At 37.2% G+C, this 12,968-nt stretch overlaps 1 protein-coding gene and 1 pseudogene across 3 annotated transcripts in view; both read left to right on the forward strand.

Moving 5' to 3' along the window:
- Positions 1-12,968, forward strand: part of LRRC28 (leucine rich repeat containing 28) — a 183,707-nt gene that overhangs the window by 119,662 nt on the left and 51,077 nt on the right. For 2 of the 3 annotated variants that reach the window (XM_060005505.1, XM_060005504.1), the window contains exon 6: positions 3,188-3,394. In XM_060005505.1, coding sequence (XP_059861488.1) covers positions 3,188-3,394 — 207 coding nt within the window. The remainder of the gene's footprint in view (positions 1-3,187; positions 3,395-12,968) is intronic. The other variant, XM_069540468.1, reaches the window with a different exon arrangement.
- On the forward strand, positions 3,405-6,116 carry LOC132421185 (coiled-coil domain-containing protein 117 pseudogene; annotated as a pseudogene).

Consider the following 12,968-nt stretch of genomic DNA (forward strand, 5'->3'; position numbering starts at 1 on the left):
CAAATTATAGAAAATTTAAATTCATAATCACATATTGTTTCCCCATTTCACAGTACAATAAAGGCAATGCTGAATAAAAATGGTGGACAGTTGCAAGCCTTAGTAGTTTTTTGTTTTTTTTGTTTTTTTTGTTTTGCGGTACGCGGGCCTCTCACTGCTGTGGCCTCTCCCGCTGCGGAGCACAGGCTCCGGACGCGCAGGCTCAGCGGCCATGGCTCACGGGCCCAGCCGCTCCACGGCATGTGGGATCTTCCCGGACCGGGGCACGAACCTGTGTCCCCTGCATCGGCAGGCAGACTCTCAACCACTGCGCCACCAGGGAAGCCCGCTTTAGTAGTTTTTGCAGCCATGTCAAAACACTGTTTTACACAGTTAATTATTTTTGAAATAATGATGAAAATAGTTTATTTTGCTTTACTCCCATGTGATTTTGATGGATTTTTCAAATTCTTTTAAGTAGGTGGCTTATAGGTACTACAATTCAGAAGCATTGGTGTAATTAAAATTTTTTTCTACAGAAAGATTAAGCTTTTAGCATTGTCATCACCATACTTAGAGTATAATAGTCTAGAAACTTGAAAATTATCTTTGACTTTTTCCTGTTTCACCATTTTCCATTTCCAACCAAGCATACTCTCTGCTTTTCTTAAAATATCTCTGGAATTTACCTGTAAGCTCTGTCACACTGCCTTCATTCTCATCAACTGTCTACTTGTTTTCTCTGCCTATAATCTCTTTCCATTTCATTGCTTTCTGCATATTTACCATTTTCATATTTCCAAAAGAGTCCTTTCATCCTTTGAGAATCTTCAGGAAGTGTTATGTTCTCACTGTGATAAGTCCAAACTTCTCTACCCAGTATTCATTATCATCAATGTCTCCACCAAGCCCTCTGTACTGAACTTATTTTCTGCTTTTTTTCCCATTGGTATCTTTGGTACTTGTCGGGTCTCAAATAGTCCATTGTGCATGTTGTATTTATTTTTTCACTTGCATGCCTTTCCTCATGCTTTCAACCCCATCCCCATGCCTCGCTTGAAATGCTATATCCATTTTATTTTTGACCTATTCGAGTTCTCATTTCCTTCAATAAATTTTGCAAAAGCTTCTCCAACCCTTCATCTAACTCTTCTTTTCCTGAGCTCCTATCACACAATGTCTTTTATATGTGATGTGATTCTTAGTGGCAGAAACCTTGTCTCATTCTTCTCTCAGCACCTGGCTCTGTGGTGTGTAAGCTGATTCGTTGCATTTCTGTCCCATTTCACTCCCCTAATAACTTTATAAAGTGAGGTCAGGAAGATTTCTTGTTTCTTTTTCTTTTTATTCAGTTCTAAAACATGTTCTTCTGTCAACTCCCTCACCCCCACACGCCCCATCAGAAGCAATCTGAAATAGATAGGCAGACAGACTTGGCTAGAGGAAATACTGTGCTAATGGAGCCAAGAGTGAAATTGACCCCCATGTGCATCAGTTAGGTGAAAACAGAACAAAACTCCCATTGGGAGTCACAGACTGTTCATTGAATCCTATCTCCTGTCTTCAAATATGTATTTCTGTAGTAATGGGGAAATAAGAAAATAAAGTGTGAACTTCCTAGCACAAATCCCTTCTATATATTAGTAAAATAACTAGAAATTAATGTATTTTTGCACTTGTATTACTTTTATAAAAAATAGTTATTAAAAATGCTCCTGTTAAGAGTAAGTGTATAACAAAGACCAGCAAACTTTTTTTTGTAAATGGTGAGATACTAAATGTTTTTAGGCTTTGCAGGCCACATATGGTCTCTGTCATATGTGTGTGTGTGTGTGTGTGTGTATATGTGTGTGTATATATATATATATATATATATATATACATATATATATATATATACATTTTTTTTCTTATTGTTGTTGTTGGGTTTTACCACACTTAAAAATAACCAGTCTTAGCTTGAGTGCAGTACAAAAGTGGGCCATGGGCCACATTTTGCCTGTGAGCCATAGTTTGCCAAGCTGTTTGCCAATAAGAAAAGCTAATCTGTGTAACTGGACATCCAAGAGGCAGAAGATTTTCTCTCCAATAGAGAAGACATTGCTCATACTAATCCAAGTCCTGAACAAACTGGAATGTGCCCAGTGGGGTGCATTCAAGTTGGGAGGATCATGAGAAACCTTAACCTGAGAGGAACAGCTTGTTGAACAGGGTCAGGTTGGAGAAGTGAGAGGTGGCATTACAGTGGTCTTCAATACGGAAGTTCCTTGATACGAGAGAAGCAGACTTGTCCTGCGCAGTGCTCCCTGTAGAGCCTCGAGTGCAGTGTGCTGTCCTGGACAGAGTAATGTCCTTCCCCTAGAGACTGGTTAGCAGAACCTCCTCTGCTCTGAGTGCTTCCTGGTGGTTTTCCCTGAGAAGGACAGAATACCTTATAAAGAACTTCCCCCCTCTTTCAGAAGTGGTGATTTGGTGTATGCCATGTCTCACCATGGAATAGATTACAAATATATACAAATATATTACAAATATAGACACCAATAATGAAGGAATATTGGAGTAAATGGAAGGATTTCATTCAGGTGGGATTAAAGTAAATCTTCATAGGATTTTGGGTTTTAAAAGAGGAACCACATGGCTAGACAATATCTAAAAATATTACCTTACAATAATTTTATTATTATAATCTTAACTGTGGTGAAAATTTCAAAAGCCATCCTCATTCTTAGTCCAGAAATTTTCTACTTAGTTCACATGAACAAGGTGCACTTACTGGGATACTATAATTTATGTTTTTAAGTCTCCTACTATCTACTTAGATAGAAGGTAAAAACCACAAAAGTAGCAAGAACCAGTTACCATGAAGTGACTGTAATTGTTCTTCTTTCACATTTGCGACAACTTTTGATTCATCGGGAAGCAGAAGCCATAGTAACAGACTTTTGCCTCAGATTCATCACTTTGTGTTTCTCCTTTCTCCAATGTCAGCACTTTTCCCTTTTTAAAAAAATTCTGGCAGACTAATTTAAAGACACCTACTTAAGTTGGATTATTTGCATACTGGACCTAAATCCTGCACTTCAGTATTAATGTCTATGGAAATATTTGCAGCTACTAATTTTATTTGGTTGAACTGTTACAGTGTTGATTCATTTTATTTAATTAATTCATTTAATCAGGATGCAATTTATCTTGATTTTGGTTGTAGAGGTTGGCGATTTGAAGGAGCTGCAGACACTAGACATTTCTACCAATCGTTTGCTAACTTTACCCGAGAGGCTTCACCTGTGCCTTTCTCTGCAGTACCTCACTGTGGACCGAAATCGTCTGTGGTGTGTGCCGCGCCATCTCTGCCAGTTGCCCAGCCTCAATGAGCTCTCCATGGCTGGAAACCGTCTTGCATTTTTGCCGCTTGGTAAGTAATCATGTTTATGTGGTAAAGCAAAACAGCTAAAGAACAAGATGGAAAGTCTTTGCTAGGAAGGATTAGTTAGTTTCCTTCATTCTGCTTATCTTGAAGATGCTTCTCTAAATCCATTTTTGCAGTGAACAAAGCATCATTCCCAGTTTAAAAAGTTTATTTCTGTTAGGGATTTCATATTTTAAAAAACTTGTGCTAAAAGTTTGTTTAGAGACAAAATATATGAGATATGAGATGATTTACTCAGAGAAAGGAATTAAAATATATGTATTATATATGTATATTTTGTATATATAAAATTATAAAATTGACAAGAGGTATTGAGCAATATGAAAGAATAGCTACTGTACAAATGTATCTGCTTACATGTTGACTTCTAGGTAAAAAAATTTTTATTGGGTATCCTAATGATTAGTATTGCCAGATAACCAGACTAGAAATTTTTAAAGACTTTTGAACTGCCTGCTGAGCTAGAAATGTCACCCTGGCTAATAAATAACATACTTTGCACTGTAGATCTCTGTAGCTGGCCCATTTTGATATATGTTAAAGAACATAGACCTTTAATAAACATATTTATTTTTACAGAGAATTGAATTATTTTGTTAACTTGTAAGAAACAAAACTGCCATTTAAAAAAAATTAAAATTTGAAGGCCCACAGAACCCTAAACTGTTAGAATAAGCATCATATAATCCTATTCATAAAAGCATTTTTTATGAGTAATTTATCTCTGAGGGCAATGAAGTGAATAATTTACTAGCCCCTAAAAGGAAATATTTTCTACCGTAATACAGTATACATATTATTTTCAATTAAAAACCTCTTTAAGAAAACTTGAAAATCCTGAGACATGAACATCAATTTGAGTAATAATAAATAATTATCCAATTTAAGAAGATTACTTTTCTATAAATATAATTAAATTCTTTTTAGAAATTAAGAAAATAAAGTAAAACCATTTCAGAAGTAACCTACCTTTCTAAGAAATCAGAGGTTTTTTTCAAGTGAGAAAATTATTGAATATAAATTGGTATTAGAAAATAAATATACCTGCTGCATAAACCACAGGTTGTAGAACATTACCTGGAGTAAATCACCAAAACCTCTCTGAGCTTCATTTTCCTTGTCTGTAAACCAAAAATAACAATGTTTATCCTGCTTACTTTAGAGTTATTTTCAAGTTGAATAAAATAGCTGTTTCTTATTCACTCCAGCTGTGGTTCCTCATCCCCCTAGTCAATTGCTACTCATTCCTACCTGCTGTTTCACCAGTGACACAGTCGAGCGTGTGCTGTGGTGGCAGTGGTGTTGAGAGAAGAGAGGGAAGCCATTCCAGTAGGCGGCTGACCACTGTTAACAGTTGGGGTGCCAAGGAGTGACATTGTGTGTCCTGCTGAGTGGTTACAGCAGCAGATGACCTGAGTGGCAGTGGCTAGTGCAAAGTGATAGAAATGGCTGTGGGGTAGAGGATAGAGTTCACTACACTTTGCCCGGCTGCTTTCTGCTTTCAGTTATGTACTGGGGCATCTTCTCTATGCACTGTGGTGAATGCTGCTGTGGCTACAGAAGTGGGCATCCCTTCTTCAGCACTCAGTGTTCAGTGGTAAGGACAGCCTAACAAGTTAGTTTCTATCTCCAGGTTTCTTGTCACCCACAAAGCCTTGCCTCTGTGATAGAGGAGGTTTTCCTTTGTGAACTTGTTAATATGTTATCAAAGAGAGGCAAGAGGGGGCTTTCCTGGTGGCGCAGTGGTTGAGAGACCGCCTGCCGATGCAGGGGACACGGGTTCGTGCCCCGGTCCGGGAAGATCCCACATGCCGCAGAGCGGCTAGACCCATGAGCCATGGCCGCTGAGCCTGCGTGTGGAGCCTGTGCTCCGCAACGGGAGAGGCCACAACAGTGAGAGGCCCGCGTACCGCAAAAAAAAAAGAGAGAGGCAAGAGGGTCTTCACTGAGTTCTGAGGAGGGTCCCTCCCAACATTCAAGGTCACCGTAACTCTCAAACCTGGGACCGTGTACAGCCCAAGATATGGAAGCAGCTTCCACACTCCCCTGGGTGCCATCTCAACTCACAAGGCTCACAGCCCTGACAGGACACAGGCCTGTGGGCAGGCTTTACTCTACTTTAGAAAGACATACAAGCAAGAGGATGGTGATGAAGATCATCCAGTGAGAAAGAAACAGGCTGCCTGAAGCAATGCTCTGCCCTGGTCTCCAGAGAACAGCATGAGTAAAGGGCCAGGGGGCCAAGACAAGCACTGGTGGCCTTTCTATATTGTTGGGTTGGATGATCTTTGTAAAGAAATGGGTGGGACAACTAGAGAGCTACAGTATGAGGTTGCCCAAAGAGGGCTTCAGAAGAGCAGAGACAGCATAATCTGAAGATGAGGAAATTGAAGCTGACAGAAATAACAATCTTCTCAGTCTCATTTTGGTTTTTGATTTTTGTTTTTGACGCCATTGAAGGTGGATTTGGAAAGGGAATTCAATTAAGTCTTTAGGAAGAAAATAAGTCCATAGCTGTCCTTCCATGGAGTTTGTGTACTTGAAACCCTTCCTTGAACTCCTTTCTGATACAGCAAAGCCATCTAATGCTAAGAACTATGCGGGACAGAGTCAAGTGAAGTAGGCAGCTGCTGGCACTGCCTTTCCTCAGAGAACTGAACTGTTCCTGGAAACTTAGCATATAGGGATGCCTCTTTACAGTAGTTAGGAGATACGGTGTGTATACACATACATATAACTACAGTTTTCAAATAGAAGGCTCCTATGTTTAACCATGATTCTAATGTAGAACTTGAGTGTTTATGAAATGGGTGCTTTAATATCACTGCCTGTGATTGGAGGTAGGAGTCTTATTTTGGGGAGCTACTCGCTGAATTCAGTTTCTTGCCAAAGAACTTTGACTTAGGAGAAAAGCAGTTTTTTATGGGGCTTTTTAAAGGAATGTCAGATTACAGCCTCTTCAAAAAATGACTACAGAAGCTATAGTAAGGATGACTTAAATCACTTGTAATACTATCAAAATTATTAACACTCGTGGAGGGTGTTCTTTTTAAGAAGAAAAGTTGTATCAAGAAAGAAGGATGTTCCTGCTATAACTATACCATGACAGCTGAATGACAGATTAGTCTACACACAGAAACTCTGTTCCCACTGCTGTCAGTGAGGAGGTGGGGAAATTAATAACTTGAGCCTCATGCTATGAGACTTAATAGAGGCCTTGAAACATGAATATTTGTTGTTGATTCAATATAGCTCTGTTGACTAAATAGCTCATAAAGATCTGACTCACCTCTGGGCTTCTGAAAATTTAGGAAAATACAAAGAAAAGGGTTTTTTCCTGTAAGACTTTTTTACTAGGTTTACTGGTTTCTCTTGCATAATTAATAAACCATTATTCAGTAATGTTTACAACTTATTTAATGTTGAATAATAGATACAAGTACTGTGAGGTTGCCCATGTACAGACTGACTATGGAAGAGCATTTTTTAGTTAGCCCCCAGGAAGTGCTGTGTCAGCTAAACTCAATGTCAGGAACTTCTGTAGTTTAAGAAAACAAAAGTTGCGCCCACGGTGGCAGGTGGAATTTTTGAGTGTTAATTTAGAAAACAGTGAATGAATTCTTAGCTAAGAACAAATGACATTGAGATTTATGGAGTATCCTGGTGTGTAAACTACCATGTAGTAAACCCCAAAGTTAGTGAGAAAACAGCTTCCTACCAGTGGATAATTATTTGTGTTTCTAAATCAGTCCCAGGGTTGTTCCTTGGACGTTCTAGTAGTGAAGTATTTATTTTCTCAGGAGAAGTTATTCTGTGTGCCAAGGACGTGTGCTATGAGTGAAATGACAGCTCCTTTATTGCTGTGGGTTATACCCTATAACTTTGATAGGGATGTAAAACTGGCCCTTTATCACATAACAGGAGATCACTCCAATTTTTTGTAGTAGCTGTAATCGTTTTTCCTTTGTAGGAGCTGGATACATTGTGTAGGGGAAAAAAAAAAAGTTTATTCCAAGTATTGGTGCAGTTTTATTTAGAAAGTAGCTTGTAGGCATTTTCAAAACCCATGTTGAAATCTCTTCTTTTGTTGCAAATGGCATATAAAAGACACAAATTTTTAACTACACTTGTTTTTTTCTATTACTTCTCATTCCTGCTTTCTTTGTATCTGCTTAGAAGGTCAGGAAAAGAATTGCTGTTTACTGTTTTTCAAGGAAATACTTAAGTCCACAAAGTGAAGCTATTAGAACTTCAACTCTAGGATGGAAACCAGATGGAAACCAATTAATAATTCCTTAATCTCAGACTTAGAGATGCATGTAAACTGTACTTTACTGAACCATGGAATGTATTTGATCTGCAGCTTGAAGAAGTACTGCCTTGAGGTCATTGTTTAATGGGAATAGTTTGCAAAGTTTGTAGCCTTAAATACGTTTCAGTGCTAAAATACTTCTTCTGGCTCAGACCAGAAGTCCCAGAGGTTGGAATCAGTCTTATTTTTGAGTCGAAGGTATCTTGGCTTTCCAAGGAGGGACCCAAACATGCCATTAAAATCGTGTTCTGTAGAGACTGTTGGGCAGGTCTCTAATCAAAGGCATAATGAAAAAGGAGAAAAGAAAGGCTTGAAAACAAGGTCCAAAAACTAGTAGTGGGAAGAAATGAGAGAGAAGTATTCTGTTAACTAAAGTTTATATGACCCTATTTCAGGAGCAAAGTTGTAACTCTGCAATGTATATTTGTTCAAGAAAATGGATGTGCAGTCCTCCTTTTTGAGCTCTATCTTTTTGCAAGTATTTATAAAAAAAATTTTCATCCTGGTGCTGCTTACTCATCTGACTTTTTCCACTGTCTTAATGATCCCCTCTGCTTTATTTTTTTTTATCATATCAGACCTTTACTCTTGCCTTAAGGTTTTCTTAGAGCATTAACAGGATTATTTAATATGGCTGACAGGATTATTTAACATGGCTTCTACAGTGTGGGCAGACATTGACTTTACTATGCTAATATATGAAGAGAAAAGTTCACCTAGAGTAGGTGAACTTTAAAGGGACAAATGTATATTTTTCTCAAAGTTTTGGAATAGGATTTTGGAGTAGGCAGTGATTAATATGAAAAAGTGAACCTGTTTTCCTCAGATATCAATTTTAAAAAAGAATTGCTGCTTATTCTTAAAAAGGTACAGATGTGAAACAAAAATAAGTAGTGTGAGGGCTAGATTCATGAGCAGATCTTTGCCAGCGAAGTTTTTGTTAATTTGGTTTTCTAAATAGTGGCAAGAATGTATGGTACAAGCAAAGTCTGGAAGACGTTGTCAGTTGACTTTAAAGCAAGAATCTGGAGTTTCTGTCAGTCTTAGTTTTCAGCCAAGTTCGTAAATTTGGGGAGAGGGAGGACAGGTTCCAGTCCAGCTGAGCAAGAGCTGAAGGTAAGATGCAGAGTGAAGATGTTTTGCTCTCCGCGCTGGCTGCCCTGGCCTAGAAGATGTGTTGCTGTAATGCCCAAGCCTGTGCGGGACAGTCAGCGTGAAGGCTCCTTCTCTAGGATCTTCTCTGAAGGAATTCTTGGTATTTCTTGCAACTGCAGCCCTAAATCTGTAAGTCAGACCTACCCCATCTTTTAACAGAAGCCAAGGGATATTTTGTTCATCATTTATCTCCTTGTCATTGTCTCCTGACGTCACACCTGGATGCTTGGGCATGCCCGTCCTCAGGTGCCTACTGCACCCATGCCGCCTGCTAAGGTAGTGTCACTTCCTACATTATGTGGGAGTGCCCTGCTTATATGGAAATGATCTGTTAAGGGAGGCTGCCTAACTAACGTCATGGTGAAGCAGGCAGGCATGCTTTTAAATTCCAGCTCTACCATTTAATAGCTGTATGATCTTGAGCTTAGAAAAGCTATTTAATTTGTCTAAGTCTCAGTAATGGGGTAATATTAATACCTACTTCATAGCACTTTTGTGAGAACTAAATAAGATTTAAAACACTTCTATCACTCATAAATACTACATAAGCACACAATCAATATAAACTTTTATTGTTTGACTAGACTGTAAGAAAGGGTTGAGACAGCTTATGTCTTATACCCTAAGCATCTAGCACAGTATCTTGCCCATTGCTTATAATAATTTCTTTATTACTTGACTGTGCAACGCAAGTAGAGATGCTAATGCTTGAATATTTAAACCAACTGCAGAGGAAGCCTTCAGTCATTCAAATTCATTAGAATCAATTTATTTTAATTTAACAGTTGATGATCTACTGTGTGTAAAATATCTTATTAAATTCACTGTGAAATCTTATTTGGTAAAAGTTGAATATATCAGGGAGACGCAAGAGGGAAGAGATATGGGGACATATGTATATGTATAACTGATTCACTTTGTTATAAACCAGAAACTAACACACCATTGTAAAGCAATTATACTCCAATAAAGATATTAAAACAAAAAGTTGAATAGATCAGAAAGAATATGATTATGTAAAAGATTTAATGGAGTGTGTGTGTGTGTGTGTGTGTGTGTATTTAGAGAAACTAGCACTTTAAAAAATTCATTATTCTGAATAAGTAGTCAAAAAGTTCTCTTTGTCAAATGCATCATGTAGGTAATTTAATTAGTTTTAAAGATAATTTTGGAATACACTGTAAATTACTCTGAATTCATTGTGAAGAAACCCAGTTTTTACAGTAATTAAAAATGTAATTGTGACTAATAATCTGTCTGATTTATTGAACCACAATAATTGGAATTACATTGATAGAGCATTCCAAACAACCTGTTTTGATCTATTGCTTTCATGTGTGGTTTCTATTACCCCATCATTTTGTTGAAGAGAATACATCATTCACCTTTTGATAAAATAAATGAGTTTCATGCTGGTTAATGTGCAGTAAACAGATCCTATTTGGTCTGGCGCATGCTGTCATTCTATGCTTGCTTTTACAGTTACAGTTAAAAGAGCAACAGCCTCAACACACAGGAGGTTTTTGTTCCATCTTCAGCCATGTGGACTGCATATGCCGGGGCCTTGAAGTTTAAGGAGAGAGAGAGAATTGGAGTTTATGCAGGACTATTAGCTTTTGCTAATTTTTAAGTAACAATACTTTGATCTATGAGTCTGGAAGAAAAAAAAGGGAAACATTTTAGACACAGTACACCACTTTAAAAAGCCACATGAAAAAGTTCTTTGTTGCTTTAGCATCTTTGCAGATGGACAACTTCCTTGCTTTACATAGTTCACATACTTAGCAATTTTTGCACAGGAACTTAAAAAAATATTACTGCATGATATATTTATTGAAAACTATTGGTCCATTGAAATTAAGAGAAGGAAGAAACAAACCAGCTTATTAGCTAGTAGATTAACGGTCTCTTCCAAAGTTAATTATTGAGTGAGGATTTTCTTTTTTAAGAATAGAAGAAATAGCTCAAAGCTTTTTCATGCAGAAAGTACTTATATTTCAGCCTCATTATGATTAAAAATGCCATTCCTTTGTGCTTGGGGTTTTGCCAGCTGACGGCTTTTTGGCAAGAGCACACTCTCACAGCCGTGCCTGTGTAGCCTGTGACCTTGCTGGGTGTTTAGTTGTCTTAGCCTTGCCAGCAGGCTGTGCTGTGTCAGCTAAAGCAAGGGTTGCCTGGTTCTCTTTAGAATCATACACTCTGTTTTGTGATCTTCACTTTATATTCAGGAGAGAGAGATAAAAGACTAAGATGTATTGAGTACCACTCTTATGCAAGGGACCAAGCTTGACATTATATACATTGTTGAATCTTTATAACAAGCTCATGACATAGGTATTATTATCTTCATTTCACAGAGGAGTAACAGGCTTGGAGCATTTGAATTGGAAAGCCAGGTTTCAGAGGTCTGACTCCAAAGCCCACTACATCTTGTAATTTCAGTACTGCTTTTTCTTACTCTATTTGAGATTGTGTTATTTGCAAAGTTTAAATGTTTGTATTAAATACTCATGTCTGTGTGATAATATACTGGCTAATGTATAATAGATTTGAACACAGCTGATTTGTGTTTTCTTTCAGCTTCAGTAGAAAGTAGTTCATTCCATTACGGGCATGTATAAAAAATTATATTCCCCACACAAATTGGTCAGGAGGTATAAACAGAAATCTTTGGAATATTGAAAACCTGAGATAAGGTCTAAACCAAATAGCATTTTAAAATCATCAACTCTTCATTTTTTTCCTATAAAACTAGGATAGGAAAGAGGACTAAACCATATAAGAAGTAGCAAGTGCCAAATTTTATTTAACTTTGTATTATGATCTTTGCATGTAGCCTCATTTAATTTGGACAAGCTCTTTTGTGTATATTAGAGGAGAGAGGTATTTCCTCTGTCATGTCCCATTTTGTGTCCTTGGCTCAGGGAGATGAATTACTGTCTCTAGAGGCTGTTGCCTCCAACTCTTTTCTGTGCAGTTAAAGTATAGAAAAGAGTACCTTTTGCTGCATGCCAAAGAGAATTCTCTCTTAATTGGCCTTCTACTGTAGGCCACACTTCCAAATGTGTCACTAATAATGAGAATAATAATAACTGCCATATACTGGAGAAGGCTGTATGCCAAGAATTCTGCTTGATAATTTATGAACTTTGTTAGTAGTTTTCACTAAAATTAAGGGACAGCATTATTTTTCTCTTTATACAGATGAGGAAACTAAGGACACACATTTAGTAAATAGAAGAATGAAGATTCAGACCCAAGTTCTCTGACTCTGAGAGTGTGTTCCTGCTCCATTAATTAGTATCCTATACTCCTTACTACTGCATAAACTCAAGTAAAGAATCTTTCCCTGAAACCCCTGTAGGCTCTGACAGTCATATCTGAGACCAGAGCTCATTTATATTTTATCAGTGTAGTTTCAATTTTTTAAAAATTCCAAACTTTTCTATATGCCTTTAAAGTCTGCAGACTTCTATATGTGATGAAAGGATTTGTATACAGTCAGAGAAGTAGTGAAAAAATATAAAATAGGAATTTTTAATGTAATTTTGAGGTCTCTTTCATTGCAAGTAGATTCTGATATTTCTATGTATATTTTTTCCATCTATGTTTTATAAATTTGTAGCCTTTTATACCAGTAGAGAAGTTTATACATGTTTACTAAAGTAGCAATACATATTATTGTGGTAATTATGTATTCTTATGCTTAAAAAAACATACTGTATAGTGATTTAAATTTTACAGATTACTTTCACATTCGGTTTTAACAACTTGGTAAAGTTGAGGGGTTAGGCACTATTATGCCATTTTAACATATGTGCAAACTGAGGCTCTGATCACATGGCTAATAAGTGAAAGAACAGACACATAAGATATGAACAGACAATTCACAAAAAAGAAACTATGTAAAAATCGCCCTCAGACACATTGAAAAATGTTCACACTGATAATTAGAGAAATACAAATTCAGAATGACAGAAATTTTTAAATAAGACAACATGTTTTAAAACTTGGTGAAACTGTGGGAAAACCAATGCTCTCATACATTGATGAAGGGAATGCAAATTGGTGTAACTCCTCTGGAGGGAAATA

This window comes from Delphinus delphis, chromosome 2 (assembly GCF_949987515.2).
Source record: "Delphinus delphis chromosome 2, mDelDel1.2, whole genome shotgun sequence".
Classification (NCBI taxonomy): domain Eukaryota; kingdom Metazoa; phylum Chordata; class Mammalia; order Artiodactyla; family Delphinidae; genus Delphinus; species Delphinus delphis.